This window comes from Oncorhynchus gorbuscha, linkage group LG18 (assembly GCF_021184085.1).
Source record: "Oncorhynchus gorbuscha isolate QuinsamMale2020 ecotype Even-year linkage group LG18, OgorEven_v1.0, whole genome shotgun sequence".
In the NCBI taxonomy this organism is placed as follows: domain Eukaryota; kingdom Metazoa; phylum Chordata; class Actinopteri; order Salmoniformes; family Salmonidae; genus Oncorhynchus; species Oncorhynchus gorbuscha.
In genome coordinates, this window is record NC_060190.1 from 26,647,212 (window position 1) to 26,661,623 (window position 14,412).

The window sequence follows — 14,412 nt, forward strand, 5'->3', positions numbered from 1 at the left end:
ACTGACTTCAACCACCCAAGCCATAAACAATTTTATCTGCTGCTACACGGAAAGAGGAACCAGTGCATCAAGTCTGACCCCAACAGGCTCTTGAACAGCTTCTATCTCCAAGCAATGCAACTGATAAATAGCTAACAAAATAGCCACACAGACTTATCTTTATTGACCTTTTACTCCATCATTTGCTAACTCACACATGATATGCACATACATTTATACTGACTTTACACACCCGCTCACACATAGTACAAGCTGCTGCTACTCTATTTATCTTATATTATATTATTTTCCCCATTAATTTTTTCCCCAATTTTTTCCCCATTAATTTTTTCCCCATTAACCCTATACATATCTACCTCTATCACTCCAGTATCCCTGCACATTGTAATTGTCACGGTTGTTAGATTGGACGGACCAAGGCGCAGCGTGATTAGAGTTCCATCTTTATTTACATTGAAACTTCCAACAAAACAATAAACAATCAACAAAACGTGACCTACGTGGTGCTACATGCACATTCACAAAACAATATCCCATAAATGCAGGTGGGTACAGGGGGGACACCCTAAGTATGATCCCCAATTAGATACAACGATAATCTGCTGCCTCTCATTGGGAACCATACTCAAACCCAAACATAGAAATAATCGACTAGAACACCCCCTAGTCACGCCCTGACCTACAACACCATAGAGAACCCAACAGGCTCTATATGGTCAGGGCGTGACAGCAACATGGTATTGGAAATTACTTTATAAAAACATTTCCTGTATGTATCTTTCCTATTCTTATTTCTCGTGTTGCAGTAAAGAGCCACCTGGATACTAAAGAGATCCTGAGGGAAATTGATGAGTACCAACAGCTTTACGCTATGGAGGAACAACATACTCTATCATGGAAAGATCCCACTACCTCACAAAATAACTTTAACCAGACAAAAAAAATAGAAAAACAGATTAATTTACAGACACAGAAAATGTAGAATTCATGCAATCCTCCTTGAAACTTCCTATAGAGACTGTTAACAAGGTGGCTTTCCACCGAGTACACAGACTTGGAGCTCGGAGCGGCAAGACCGAGGGTCATCCGACTGATCATCGCAAAATTTGAACACTACCAACAAAAGCAGCTGATCAAAATCAGGGGAAGGGAGCATAAGGGGACCAAATTCGGGCTCAATGACCAATTTCTAAGGGAGATAAACAAATGTCGTAAGTGACTGTATCCGGTACAAAGGCAACAAAGGGAGAAGGGTAAGCGTGCCTTTCTCATTGTAGACAAACTCTTTATAGATGGACAGCTTTTCAGAGACAGCTCCATAACACCATGGCTGTACTAAATTCTACAGGGACTTCAGGTTACAAAAAAAAGAAAGTATGGGAACTGTAAAAATATCTGAACACTATGAAGTGGATATGAACAGACACGTACTCAATTACATGCTCGCTTACACATACAGACTTATACACACACACCTGATATCGCTCTCTTCTCTCACTCTCACTATTTTCTTCTCTCCCTAATGTCGAGAACCATTTTATAATTTAATATGTTTATTGTTTGTCTATCTTTTTTATGTATTTGTCTACAAGTTTATATTTTTTTTACAATAAGCAAGGGGAAGATATCAGAATAGGGGCATTGGGGAATAATAACATATTGTACGGAATACATTTGTACTGTAGTGAAGCCGTCTCTAGAGTAATGCAAGGTCTCTTTCTTGATCATGTGAAACGTCAATTGCTGTGGAAATGCTGGGATGTCATTTTCAATGATGTTAGGTAGCCTAGGTTTCAGTTTTGGGTTGTGGGTGTTTGTCTTCCGTGTCAGTGTTTGTCGCCACACTGGACTGTTTCGTTCATTTCACGTTTATTGTTTTGTATTTCGTAGTGTTCAGTTTATGTTTTAAAATAAACATTATGGACACTTACCACGCTGCGTTTTGGTCCTCCGATCCTTCTCGCTTCTCCTCCTCAGAAGAGGAGGACGAGGTACGTTACAATAACACAGACAACCCACCTTGGACAATGTGACAAGTGGTCCCTCAACAAACAATCCTCATGCCTCATTGTTTGTTCTTGTTTCCCAATCAACAGTCTTGATCTTCCTCTTCTGCCATGGTGGATGAGCTACCTTTTCTTGTAAATAAAGGGTAATTTCTCTTTCCAACCAGAAAATGGCAGCTGCAGACACAAGTGTGGTCAGTGGGTTTCCAGTCCGCCCATTTTACTAGCTAGCTAAGTTGATTACTAAAATGCTAACATCTATATTAAAATACCATAACCCACAGACCTGACTGTAGTAATGGTAAAATAGACTGGGCTTTGGTCTATCTACACATCTAAAATCCTGCTAGCACAGATTGGAATATGTTCTGAGATTCATCCGATGGCATTGAAGAGTATACCAGATCAGTAACTGCCTTCATCAATAAGTGCATCGATGACATCGTCCCCACAGTGACCGTACGTACATAAATGACTACCGACCCGTAGCACTCGCATCTGTAACCATGAAGTGCTTTGAAAGGCTGGTCATTGCTCACATCAACATTATCATCCCAGAAACTCTAGATCCACTCCATTTCGCAGACCGCCCCAACAGATCCACAGATGACGCAATCTCTATTGCACTCCACACTGCCTTTTCCAACATGGACAAAAGGAACACCTACAGTGCATTCTGAACGTATTCAGACCCTTTCACTTTTTTCCACATTTTGTTACGTTACAGCCTTATTCTATAATGGATTTTTTTAATCTACACACAATACCCCATAATGACAAAGCTACATTAGGTTTTGACATTTTGGGGAGTTTCTCCCATTCTTCTCTGCAGATCCTCTCGAGCTCTGTCAGGTTGGATGGGGAGCGTCGCTGCACAGCTATTTTCAGGTCTCTCCAGAGATGTTCGATCGGGTTTAAGTCTGGGCTTTGGCTGGGCCTCTCAAGGACACTCTAAAACTTGTCCCAAAGCCACTCCTGCGTTGTCTTTGCTGTGTGCTTAGGGTCATTGTCCTGTTGGAAGATTAACCTTAGCCCCAGTCTGAGGTCCTGAGCGCTCTGGAGCAGGTTTTCATTAAGGATCTCTCTGTACTTTGCTCCGTTCATCTTTCCCTCGATCCTGACTAGTCTCCGAGTCCCTGCCTCTGAAAAACATCCCCACAGCATGATGCTGGCACCACCATGCCTCACTGTCGTGATGATGCCAGGTTTCCTCCAGACTTCACACTTGGCATTCAGGCCAAAGAGTTCAATCTTGGTTTCATCAGACCAGAGAATCTTATTTGTAATGGTCTGAGATTCCTTTAGGTGCGTTTTGGAAAACTCCAAGTGGGCTGTCGTGCATTTTACTGAGGAGTGTCTTCCATAAAGGCCTGATTGGTGGAGTGCTGCAGAGATGGTTGTCATTCTGGAAAGTCCTCCCATCTCAGAGGAACTCTGGAGTTTTATCAGAGCTTTGTCACCTCCCCGACCAAGGCCCTTCTCCCCCAATTGCTCAGTTTGGCCGGGTGGCCAGCTCTAGGAAGAGTCTTGATGGTTCCAAACTTCTCCCATATAAAAATGATGGAGGCCACTGTGTTCTTGGGGAACTTCAATGCTGCAGACATTTTTTGGTACACTTCCCTAGATCTGTGTCTCAACACAAACGTTTCTCAGATCTCTATGGAGAATTCCTCATGGCTTGGTTTTTGCTCTGACATGCACTGTCAAAAATAAGATTTGCAGACTGCTGAGGCTCAGAAATTCAATTTTGAGCTTGGTAATAGTTTGCAGTTGACGTGGACAGCACACCAATGGAAATTCAAATGGAGCTGATAGAACTGCAATGTAACAGCACACTGAAGGTTTAGTAGGATTCAGTCGGGGCAGACCACTTTCCTACTTTCATCCCAGAAACGATGCCACGGCTCCGCCTACAGGCCGCCCGTATGCGGTGCATGTTTGGTAGCACACCTTTGTGAGCAGCTGTTCTCCGTGATGAAGACAAACAAAAAATCTCACAGATCACATCTCACTGATTAACACCGCTCCATTCTGAGAGTTGCAGCAGCCAATCCAAAGATTGATAAACTTGCATCAAAGAAAATAATCCAGGTGTCTTACTCAAGCAGTAGTAAATAGGTAGCTTCAATAGGCCTATAAACCTCCTGGGGGACCCTTACATAGGTTGGACAATTATTTGTATCTATAATTTGTGATTGTTTTATGTTTGAATATTACAACCTACCTACGTGTTGTTATTTGAAGTTTTGAAACGCTTTAAAGAGGCATTCAAAAATAAAAATAAAATACATTTTAGGTCGTAGCAGAATACATGTTTTTTAAACAACCCCAAAATATATATATGCCATGTCTGGCCCAGTGATTAAGTTTGACACCCTTGCATTACAATATCCGACCCCATACATGGAAATATACTGTACCTCAAGGGTACAACATCTCAGCCCTCACTTCACTAGAGTGAGAATCCATGTTTAATGCTTACCTCATGTTTTACTTTTTCAATCACACATCTTGATTGATTTTCCAGTTGAGGAGACATTAGGTAGGTTCCCTCAACAAACGTTTGCACATTTTCTGTGCAGGTCATCATCTTTTTTACAATGAACAATCCTATAATCTGAGCAGACCTGCACGTAAAACGTGTATTTGGAATGCACCCTAAAGGCTAAATGAACTGTTCGCCACCACTAACATCATGTATGAATGACACCACCTTTCGGGAGACAATGTTCACAGGAAGATGCTTCCAATTTTTATAAAGACCTACATTTTTTCCAAAGGAGACAAATTGTCTGTGAGGGGAGTAGTTGTATAAACAACTGCGTAGACACGGCTACAGCCGTGTAGGTTAGATTGAATCCAGTCCTTAGTTTAATATCCCATCTCGAATACCTTGGGCATGCATGCAACCAAAGAAGAACAATGTCAGCATCGGTTCAAACTCCAGAGGTCTCTAGGGGACTGTATAAAAACTTATCTGACCATCTATCATATGCCTTGTCGACAAAGTGACATTTCTTAATGGGACCAAACACTAATAAAACACAGTTATGCTTGCGCAACCTCCATACACCCTTTCCCAAGAGGATTGGGAAGAAAAACTCACACAACAAGCAAGCAAAACCAAGTATGAGTAAGTGGGGAAAGTAAGACCCCTCATTGAGAAAAGACAAGGAACGAAATGTCGATCCTTTCAGGAGAATATTACCTTTGCCTCTTAACCTCTCAGACCTTTGCGAGAGTACTATTAATAACAGACTTTCGGTCTATTCTACTGTGGGGAGTTGTTATAGTGTGTGACCCCCTTTTGGCACCTGTTGTTAGAATGGAGTATGCATGTGTGTGTGTGTATTCCCAACGGTCAACTGAGAAATAGCCCTGTCGAAAATCTGGCGATATAAGGGCCAGGGGAGAGGACTAATATTCATGAACTTCATTCTGTGCGTCCATATGTGACCTGCATAGCCAAGAGAAAAATAAAGCTGTTCGTAAAGCAGTTGGAAGAGACACACAAAGGAAGTGTTGTTGATGATGGCACTGCTTCAAATACTCCCTGTTGCACTCTGCTCCCTCTAACAAATTAACACAGCATCGAAAAGAAAAGCTCTCCCCTACTACATGGCTTTACCCTCCCCTGCACTAATAACAACCCAAAGAAGTCATACTCATGATTCCATATTTCCAGTTTAAAGGGATACAGAGACATAAACATGGTGTCCACGAGTTCATCTGATTCCAGGGAAGTAGATACAGGGTCTCATTGCCAAAATCCTGGCCTATTCCTTTAACATACTGTATGAAAAAAAGAGGAAACAAGATTGTCAGCCATTGGACAACCTGCGCAACAGGGAAACAGTGAATGGAGCAGATTGTAGTTGAACAAAATATTTGTTTTACCCTTATTAAAAAGGACATGCTGCATAGATTTTGTGACATTAGATTGCCTTGTTTCTTATTAACTTGAGGAACTGCACTTAAAGCTGCAAAATGTAACTTTTTGGGCGACCTGACCAAGTTCACATAAAAATGTGTGTTATAGATCTGTCACTCATTGAAAGCAAGTCTAAGAAGCGGTAGATCTGTTCTATGTGCACTATTTCTATGCTTCCTGCTCCTATGTTTCATTTTTGCCGTGTACTACTTTCAGTTGTGTACAACAGCTTAAACAGATGAAAATACAATATTTTTAGTTATAGAAATTATATTTCACACCGGTTTAAATGGTACAATGATTCTCTACACTATACTTGACAGCAGCATACCACCCACTGCTGGCTTGTTTCTGATGCTAAGCAGGGTTGTCCCAGGATGGGAGACCAACTGGTGTTGGAGGGCCAGTAGGATGCACCCTTTCCTCTGGGCTAAATTCCCCAAGGCAGTGGTTCTCAAACTTTTTATAGTCCCGTATCCCTTCAAACATTCAACCTCCAGCTATGTACCCCCTCTAGTACCAGGGTCAGCGCACTCTCAAATGTTGTTTTTTTGCCATCATTGTAAGCCTGCCACACACACAGTATATAATACATTTATTAAACATAAGAATGAGTGTAAGTTTCCGTCACAGCCCAGCTCATGGGAAGTGACAAAGAGCTCTTATTAGGACCAGGACACAAATAATAATATAATAATAATCAATCATTTTGCTCTTTATTAAACCATCTTGCATTTAACACCTTATTTGTTCATTGAAAATTGTGAATAACTCACCACGGGTAATGAAAAGGGTGTGCTTGAAAGAATAGCATAACTCTGCAATGTTGGGTTGTATTGGAGAGAGTCTCAGTCATTAATTATTTTCCACACACGGTCTGTGCCTGTATTTAGTTTTCATGCTAGTGAGGATCCACTCTCACATAGGTACATGGTTGCAAAGGGCATCAGTGTCTTAACAGCACGATTTGCCAAGGCAGTATACTCTGAGCGCAGCCCAATCCATAAATCTGCCAGTGGCTTCTGATTAAATAAAATTTTCACAGAACTTGTTGCAATTTCGATGAGGCTCTCTTGTTCAGATATCAGTAAGTGGATTGGAGGCAGGGCATGAAAGGGATACCGAATCCAGTTGTTTGTCTCATCCATTTTGGGAAAGTACCTGGGTAAATGCGCACCCAACTCACTCAGGTGCTTCACTATATCACATTTGACATTGTCCGTAAGCTTGACTTAATTTGCACACAAAAAAATCATACAATAATGTAAAGACCTGTGTGTTGTCCTTGTAAATTCAGACAGAGAAGAGCTCCAACTTCTTAATCATAGCCTCAATTTTGTCCTGCACATCCTCTCTCCTGTAACTATTCCCCAGGTTGTTGCTGTACATGAGAACGTGTTCTCAGTCAACTTACCCCATAAAATAAGGGTTCATAAATAATAAATGAAACTCGCTTGTTTGGTCATAAACTGGCTAACTTTTAGAATTTTGGAAACCAGGAAATAGCTGAGCGATTTTTGCGTATTGCACCTTTAAATCACAGGGCAAAATTGGCAAGGAAATTGATAACGTGTCTATCGCAGTTATCAACATGCATCCTGTCCTCCAATGGCTTCCTGGAGTTTGGAATAGCTGACTTATTGATGGTAATTGTACTTACCATTGAGGAAGAGATTGTTGCCAAATCCTGTTCTCTGTTTCTAAAGCATTCCAACAGTCAAAGCCATAGGTCAAATCACATATCACCTCTAATTTATAGACTGTCATTACCACGTCAGTCATTACATCACAAAAACACTGCTGAACATATTCCGACATCATCTTGGAACAGCTGTCACATGGGGATTTCCTTTGCTATTGATTTCCTTTGCTTTCTCCTTCCAGGAAAGCCAGGGCAAAATATAATTCCAGTTCCAAGTCAATCCTAAATATTACTCAAGGTCCGTGACTGTGTCATTGTGGTGACTTCGTGTGAATATCTTTGGCCCGTAGCATGCAGATTGAGGTTTACGACACCAACAGGGATTTCAACAGAGCCATGTGTTTTTTGTCCTCATGTGGAACTGAGAAGGCCCCGGGCTCTGCCTCAACTTTTGCTTTTCAAAAGCATTTTGAAAGAAGGCCTACACCCGCTCAGCAGCCGATTGTCCTTGTTTTGCCCTTTTGTTACAGAATTTCCAAGAAATTTAGTTATGTTTTTAGAGGAACTATTTTGCCCGATTCTTTTATGGGAATTATCCCAACTGATTGACGGTGTATCATCATTGAGGGTGTGTCAGGTCCAAAATGATAAAGGGTTATCCATGTTTGAAGGTACAGTGGTTTCTCCTTTAAAAGTTGCGGGCTTACACTGCGGGACATAGAGGTATCCAGCGTCACGGCTTCATTGCTCCAGACAAGGGGGAGTTAAAGCACTCATTATACATTTGGGTTCCAAGGTTTTCATATGACCAATCATATTGAGTGATTCCAATGACGAATTTGACGCAAGCCATCTGCCGTTGGTGACTTTCTTCAGCAAAGATGGCTGACAAAACATTACGGTGGAAGAAAATGTAAGTTATAATATAACAAGTCAAATGTTTTTACAATTGACACGAATATGTTAATGCAGAGACTGCATATTTTTTTGTCATAAAGTTACTTTCCGACAATCGCTATTTAGAAAGTTAGCTGACTAGCTAACATTAGCCAACGTTATTACGAGTATGAAATTGTAATTTGTGTTTGTTTTAGGAACTCCTGAGAAAACCAGCAAACCAGGCGGCCGTCTTGTGAAACAGTGGATGTAAATAATCTAGCTAGCTAAATATAGCATTTACTGCAATGTACAATTGTGTTAGCTTGCCTTGCCTACATTTGCTATGCAGCTGAAGTAACATAGCTAGCGAACTATTTATTTGCTTATTGTATAATGGAGGATAAAAATAACTGGATGCCTATGGATATGTAGCTAGTTTCAGTATGTAGCCGATCTGTGCATGGACCATAAAATGTTTGGTGTTATGTACGCCTCTTGGAGGAGGGAACACAACACCCTGTGGAGTGAAAGAGGTATGTGATTCCAGGTGCAGGTAAGGATGACAGAGGCAGAGAATATTACCGTTAACTGGGAATTTATTTCCTTAACACGGTAATGTAACGTGCTTCAACACCTGCATTGCTTGCTTTTTGGGGTTTTAGGCTGGGTTTCTGTACAGCACTTTGAGTTATCAACTGATGTACGAAGGGCTACATAAATACATTTGATTTAATTTTGATTCATGTGGGGAAAAGGGGCTGGATGGAACCAAAGCAAAGAAAGTAAAAGTTAGAGTCCCCTCTCCTACCTTACCCACGACTTACCTAAACTTAACGCCACCTGAAGCACTAACCAAAATACAGGGGTGGGCCGCCCAGGTCTTACCTCGTGTGCATAGACAGAGTACATACTAAGGGTATATGTATGCCCACAGGCCTCTTGCCTAAGCACTCCCAAGGTGCCTTCCCCTTCCCACCTGGAAAGAACTGAAACAGAATAATACAAACTTAAAGTGCACAATTTCAATAATCAAAAACACAATTCTATTGGCACACACATACCTCAGAAGTAGCGGTAAAGTAAAGTAATAAAGTAATGTTTTACAACAACAACAGTAATACTTTACAACAACACTGTCTCTAAGCAACAACCAACACAGGACATCTAATAAGTTCTCTCTTCCTGACAAAGGAACACTGTCTTTTCAAGCTGCAGAAGGAGTCAGTAATTGCAGACAGCTGTATCTCCTGACGAGAGGGCGGGATCAGAGCGCCAATCTGCAATGGGGCCGACCAATCAGCTACTTGGGGGAATCCAGGAAGCCATTTCCTGAAATATACATATACATTTGGTATAAATATTAGTTCAGAACCTATGAATCTCAGCTATCATAGTTGTTGTATTGACTTCAAGTCTAAATGGCATTAACCTCTTGAAGCTAGGGGGCACTATTTTTATGTTTGGAAAAATAACGTTCCCAAAGTAAACGGCCTATTTCTAAGGACCAGATGATAGAATATGCATATAATTGACTGATTAGGATAGAAAACACTCTAAAGTTTCCAAAACTGTCAAAATATTGTCTGTGAGTATAACAGAACTGATATTGCAGGTGAAACCCTGAGAAAAATCAAACCAGGAAGTGGCTTCTATTTTGAAAACTCCATGTTCCATAGCCTCCCTTTGCTCCATTTAAAGGGATATCAACCAGATTCCTTTTCCTATCGATTCCTCAAGGTGTCAACAGTCTTCAGACATAGTTTCAGGCTTTTATTTTGAAAAATGAGCCAGAAAGATAGCATCGCGTCAGGTGGTCACATGAGTTTTGCTCACGCAACAGAGTTTGGACAGCTATTGTTTTTCCCTCTCCTACTGATAAAGACATTTGCGGTTGATATATTATTGATTATATATTTTAAAAACAACCTGAGGATTGATTATAAAAAACGTTTGACATGTTTCTGTGGACATTACGGATATTATTTGGAATTTTCGTCTGCGTTGTCGTGACTGCTCTTTCCTGTGGATTTCTGAACATAACGCGCCACACAAACGGAGGTATTTTGGATATAAAAATAATCGTTATGGAACAAAAGGAACATTTGTTGTATTACTGGGAGTCACGTGAGTGAAAACATCCGAAGATCATCAAAGTTAAACGATTAATTTGATTTATTTACTGATTTTCGTGACCAAGCTACCTGATGTTAAGTGTACTTAATGTTTTGTCATGCGATCGATAAACTTATACAAACACTTGTATTGCTTTCGCGGTAAAGCATAATTTCAAAATCTGAGACGACAGGTGGATTAACAAAAGACTAAACTTTGTTTTGCAATATTGCATTTATGATTTCATGAATATAAATATTTTAGGTAATATTATTTGACTGTGGCGCTATGCTATTTAACGGTTGCTGATGACAATCATCCCGCTTAAGGGATGGGTAGCGTCAAAAAGTTTTGAATGAAGCCTATGGATTGCGTACAATATAATAGCTTTATTGTGCCAAGCATGCAAGTCCTGTAAACATTTTTTTGTACATATTTTTTAAATTGAACCTTTATTTAACCAGGTAGGCCAGATGAGAACAAGTTCTCATTTACAACTGCCCAAGATAAAGCAAATCAGTGGGACACAAACAACAACACAGAGTTACACATGGAATAAACAAACATACAGGCAATAACACAATAGAAAAGTCTATATACAGTGTGTGCAAATGAGTTAAGGCAATAAATAGGCAATAGTGGCAAAATAATGCCAATTTAGCAATTAAAGACTGGAGTGATGGATGTGCAGAAGATGAATGTGCAAGTAGAGATACTAGGGTTCAAAGGAGAGAAAATAAATAACGGTATGGGGATGAGGTAGTTGGTTGGGCTATTTACAGATGGGCTATGTACAGGGGTAGTGATCTGTGAGCTACTCTGACAGCTGGTGCTTAAAGTTAGAGAGGGGGATATGAGTTTCCAGCTTCAGTGATTTTTGCAATTCATTCCAGTCATTGGCAGCAGAGAACTGGAAGGAAAGGCGGCCAAAGGGGGAATTGACTTTGGGGGTGACCAGTGAAATATACCTGCTGGAGCACAAGCTACGGATGGGTGCTGCTATGATGACCAGTGAGCTGAGATAAGGCGGGGCTTTACCTCGCAAAGACTTATAGATGACCTGGAGCCAGTGGGTTTGGCGACGAATATGAAGTGAGAGCCAGCCAATGAGAGCATACAGGTCGCAGTGGTAGGTAGTTTATGGGGCTTTGGTGACAAAACAGATGGCACTGTGATAGACTGCATCCAATTTGCTGAGTAGAGTGTTGGAGGATATTTTGTAAATGACATCGCCCAAGACAAGGATCAGCAGGATAGTCAGTTTTACAGGGTATGTTTCGCAGCATGAGTGAAGGATGCTTTGTTGCAAAATAGGAAGCCGATTCTAGATTTAATTTCGGATTGGAGATCCTTAATGTGAGTCTGGAAGGAGAGTTTACAATCTAACGAGAGACCTAGGTATTTGTAGTTGGCCAAACATTCTAAGTCAGAACCGTCCAGAGTAGTAATGCTGGTGCGGTGCGGGCAGCGATCGGTTGAAAAGCATGCATTTAGTATCGTTTAGGACCTTGAGTGTGGCTGAGGTGCACCCATGACCAGCTCGGAAACCAGATTGCATAGTGGAGAAGGTAGGGTGGGATTTCGAAATGGTCGGTGATCTGTTTGTTAACTTGGCTTTCGAAGACCTTAGAAAGGCAGGGTAGGATAGATATTAGTCTGTAACAGTTTGGGTCTAGAGTGTCTCTCCCTTTGAAGAGGGGGATGACTGTGGCAACTTTTCAATCTTTGGAGATCTCAAACGATACGAAAGAGAGGTTGAACAGGCTAGTAATAGGGATTGCAACAACTGCGGCAGATAATTTTAGAAAGAGAGGGTTCAGATTGTTTAGCCCGGCTGATTTATACGGGTCCAGATTTTGCAGCTCTTTCAGAACATCGTCTATCGGCTGATACATGTACTGTAGTTATTACCACGCATGAGATCCCTACATTGTAGCCTGTACATTGAATATATTCACTGATCATGTACTCTTTCATGGCAAATAAAGGTGCGGTTCAGGTATGAATCTCTGTGAGACATTTTTCAGTCATATCCAATACCAGGTGTATCAAACTCAATTCTTTGACTGATGCTGTGTCTGCATGTATGTATTACAATTATACACTTCAACAGTGTTTACCACTCCTGCTCCTGGGTGATCAATGATTACACATTGTAACTATGCAACAGACTAGAAACAAGATTTAATTCAAGGCTGATTTGTAATTCATATATACAGAAAGAACAGTACACTACACTTCCTATTTATATCTAACTCCCTTCATCTGCATTAATCTGAGGACACAGGATAGGTGTAGAATTTCAATGAGATACTTCATTTCAACCAGTGGAGAATGTGAAAAACTTTATTGAAAGTTCATTATCCAGGTGTTATAAATACATAATACATGCATTATAAATATTATAATTGTAATATTATATTATAAATGCAAGTTCAATATGTACTTCAATGTACGTATGGTATGCATTATTTAAAAAAGCGGAACAAAGAGGAGGTGGGGAGAGAGGTGTAGAAGACAGAAAAGGAAAGAGTTCAAACAGAGGAGCAGGGAAGACAGCATATGATTCATGAATTATAATATTCTCTCAGTTCATTACAATTACATAGTGTCTCTAGCAGTGTCTCCTAACCAGCCTTGGGCTCCCAGTCGGCCCGAAGGTTACCTTAAGAGCGGGTGAGGTGGCGATGACGGCTCTGGCCTCCTCTCTCACATCAAAACATACCTGCCGACGAGAGAAAGGTGGATAGAGAGAGCGCATGATTAAGCTTTGCTTTTTTTTATTCTAACACAGTCCGTCATCATAATCATCAGGAGGTGAAATGCAAAACTGACCTTGGATTATTAACTCTGGGACTACTACATCTCTATCTGTATTTCAATGTGAAGCATCTCTTAATAATACTTCCTGTTGACCCGAGAAAGTGACCTCTCACCTATGATCATGCTGTGCCCTCTGTGTCAGCCAGTTCAGATGCACGAGGGGTTCACCAATACAGCTGATATAACTGTGTGTGTAATCTCACCTGGTGTCGACACTAAGTGGCTACAAAGTACTTTATGCTGAAAAACAGAAACACGAGAACAAACAATTGAAGATAATGTCATTATTAGACTTTTACAATACCAGATCACAAATGAATACATAAATACCACTTGAAGCTGGTGTTGAGGTGTCAGGTTCTCCTTCGTACTTAAAGGGGTGATTATTCCAACTCTCTGTGAAATGCTGCAGATCTGCCCGGTACGAGGTAGGATTATATATCCCACACAGAAGAGGTGGATAGAATTCAACAGGTCAAGGTGGCCTTCTTCCTCCAAACTGTGCAGCAAATTGTAGTACTGACATGTCACAGCACTCCAAACATCTATCCATGAGCGTTCCACTCTAACAGGGAGAAAGAAAAGGTTTTGTGACGGACACACACACACACACACACACACACACACACACACACACACACACACACACACACACACACACACACACACACACACACACACACACACACACACACACACACACACACACACACACACACACACACACACACACACACACACACACACCTAATCTCTGTGGTCCTGTGGTCTTCCTCCATGAATAGTGAACACTGAGGTTGGTCCGAGGTTATAGAAATGCAAGTTGTGTGTGCCTCTGTGAGTGGTTACTGACTACATGTGACACAGACACCTATCCGAGTGTACCTGAAACATTTAAATATAGAGGGCTGTGTGTCTCACCACTTGGTTATTGAAATCATGACTTGGCAGCAACAGGGGCTCGATAGTCCAGTGAAAATGGCTGAGTGTTTATGTGGTGTAAATCTGAAAATTAGCAG

General features: G+C 41.0%; 1 protein-coding gene across 1 annotated transcript in view; it reads right to left on the reverse strand.

The window, feature by feature from the left end:
• Positions 1 to 9,172: 9,172 nt before the first annotated feature.
• Positions 9,173 to 14,412, reverse strand: part of LOC124003204 (bridging integrator 2-like) — a 38,063-nt gene continuing 32,823 nt past the window's right edge. The window contains exon 12 of the mRNA XM_046311284.1: positions 9,173 to 9,787. Within this exon, the coding sequence (XP_046167240.1) occupies positions 9,755 to 9,787 (33 nt within the window). The 3' untranslated portion in view covers positions 9,173 to 9,754. The remainder of the gene's footprint in view (positions 9,788 to 14,412) is intronic.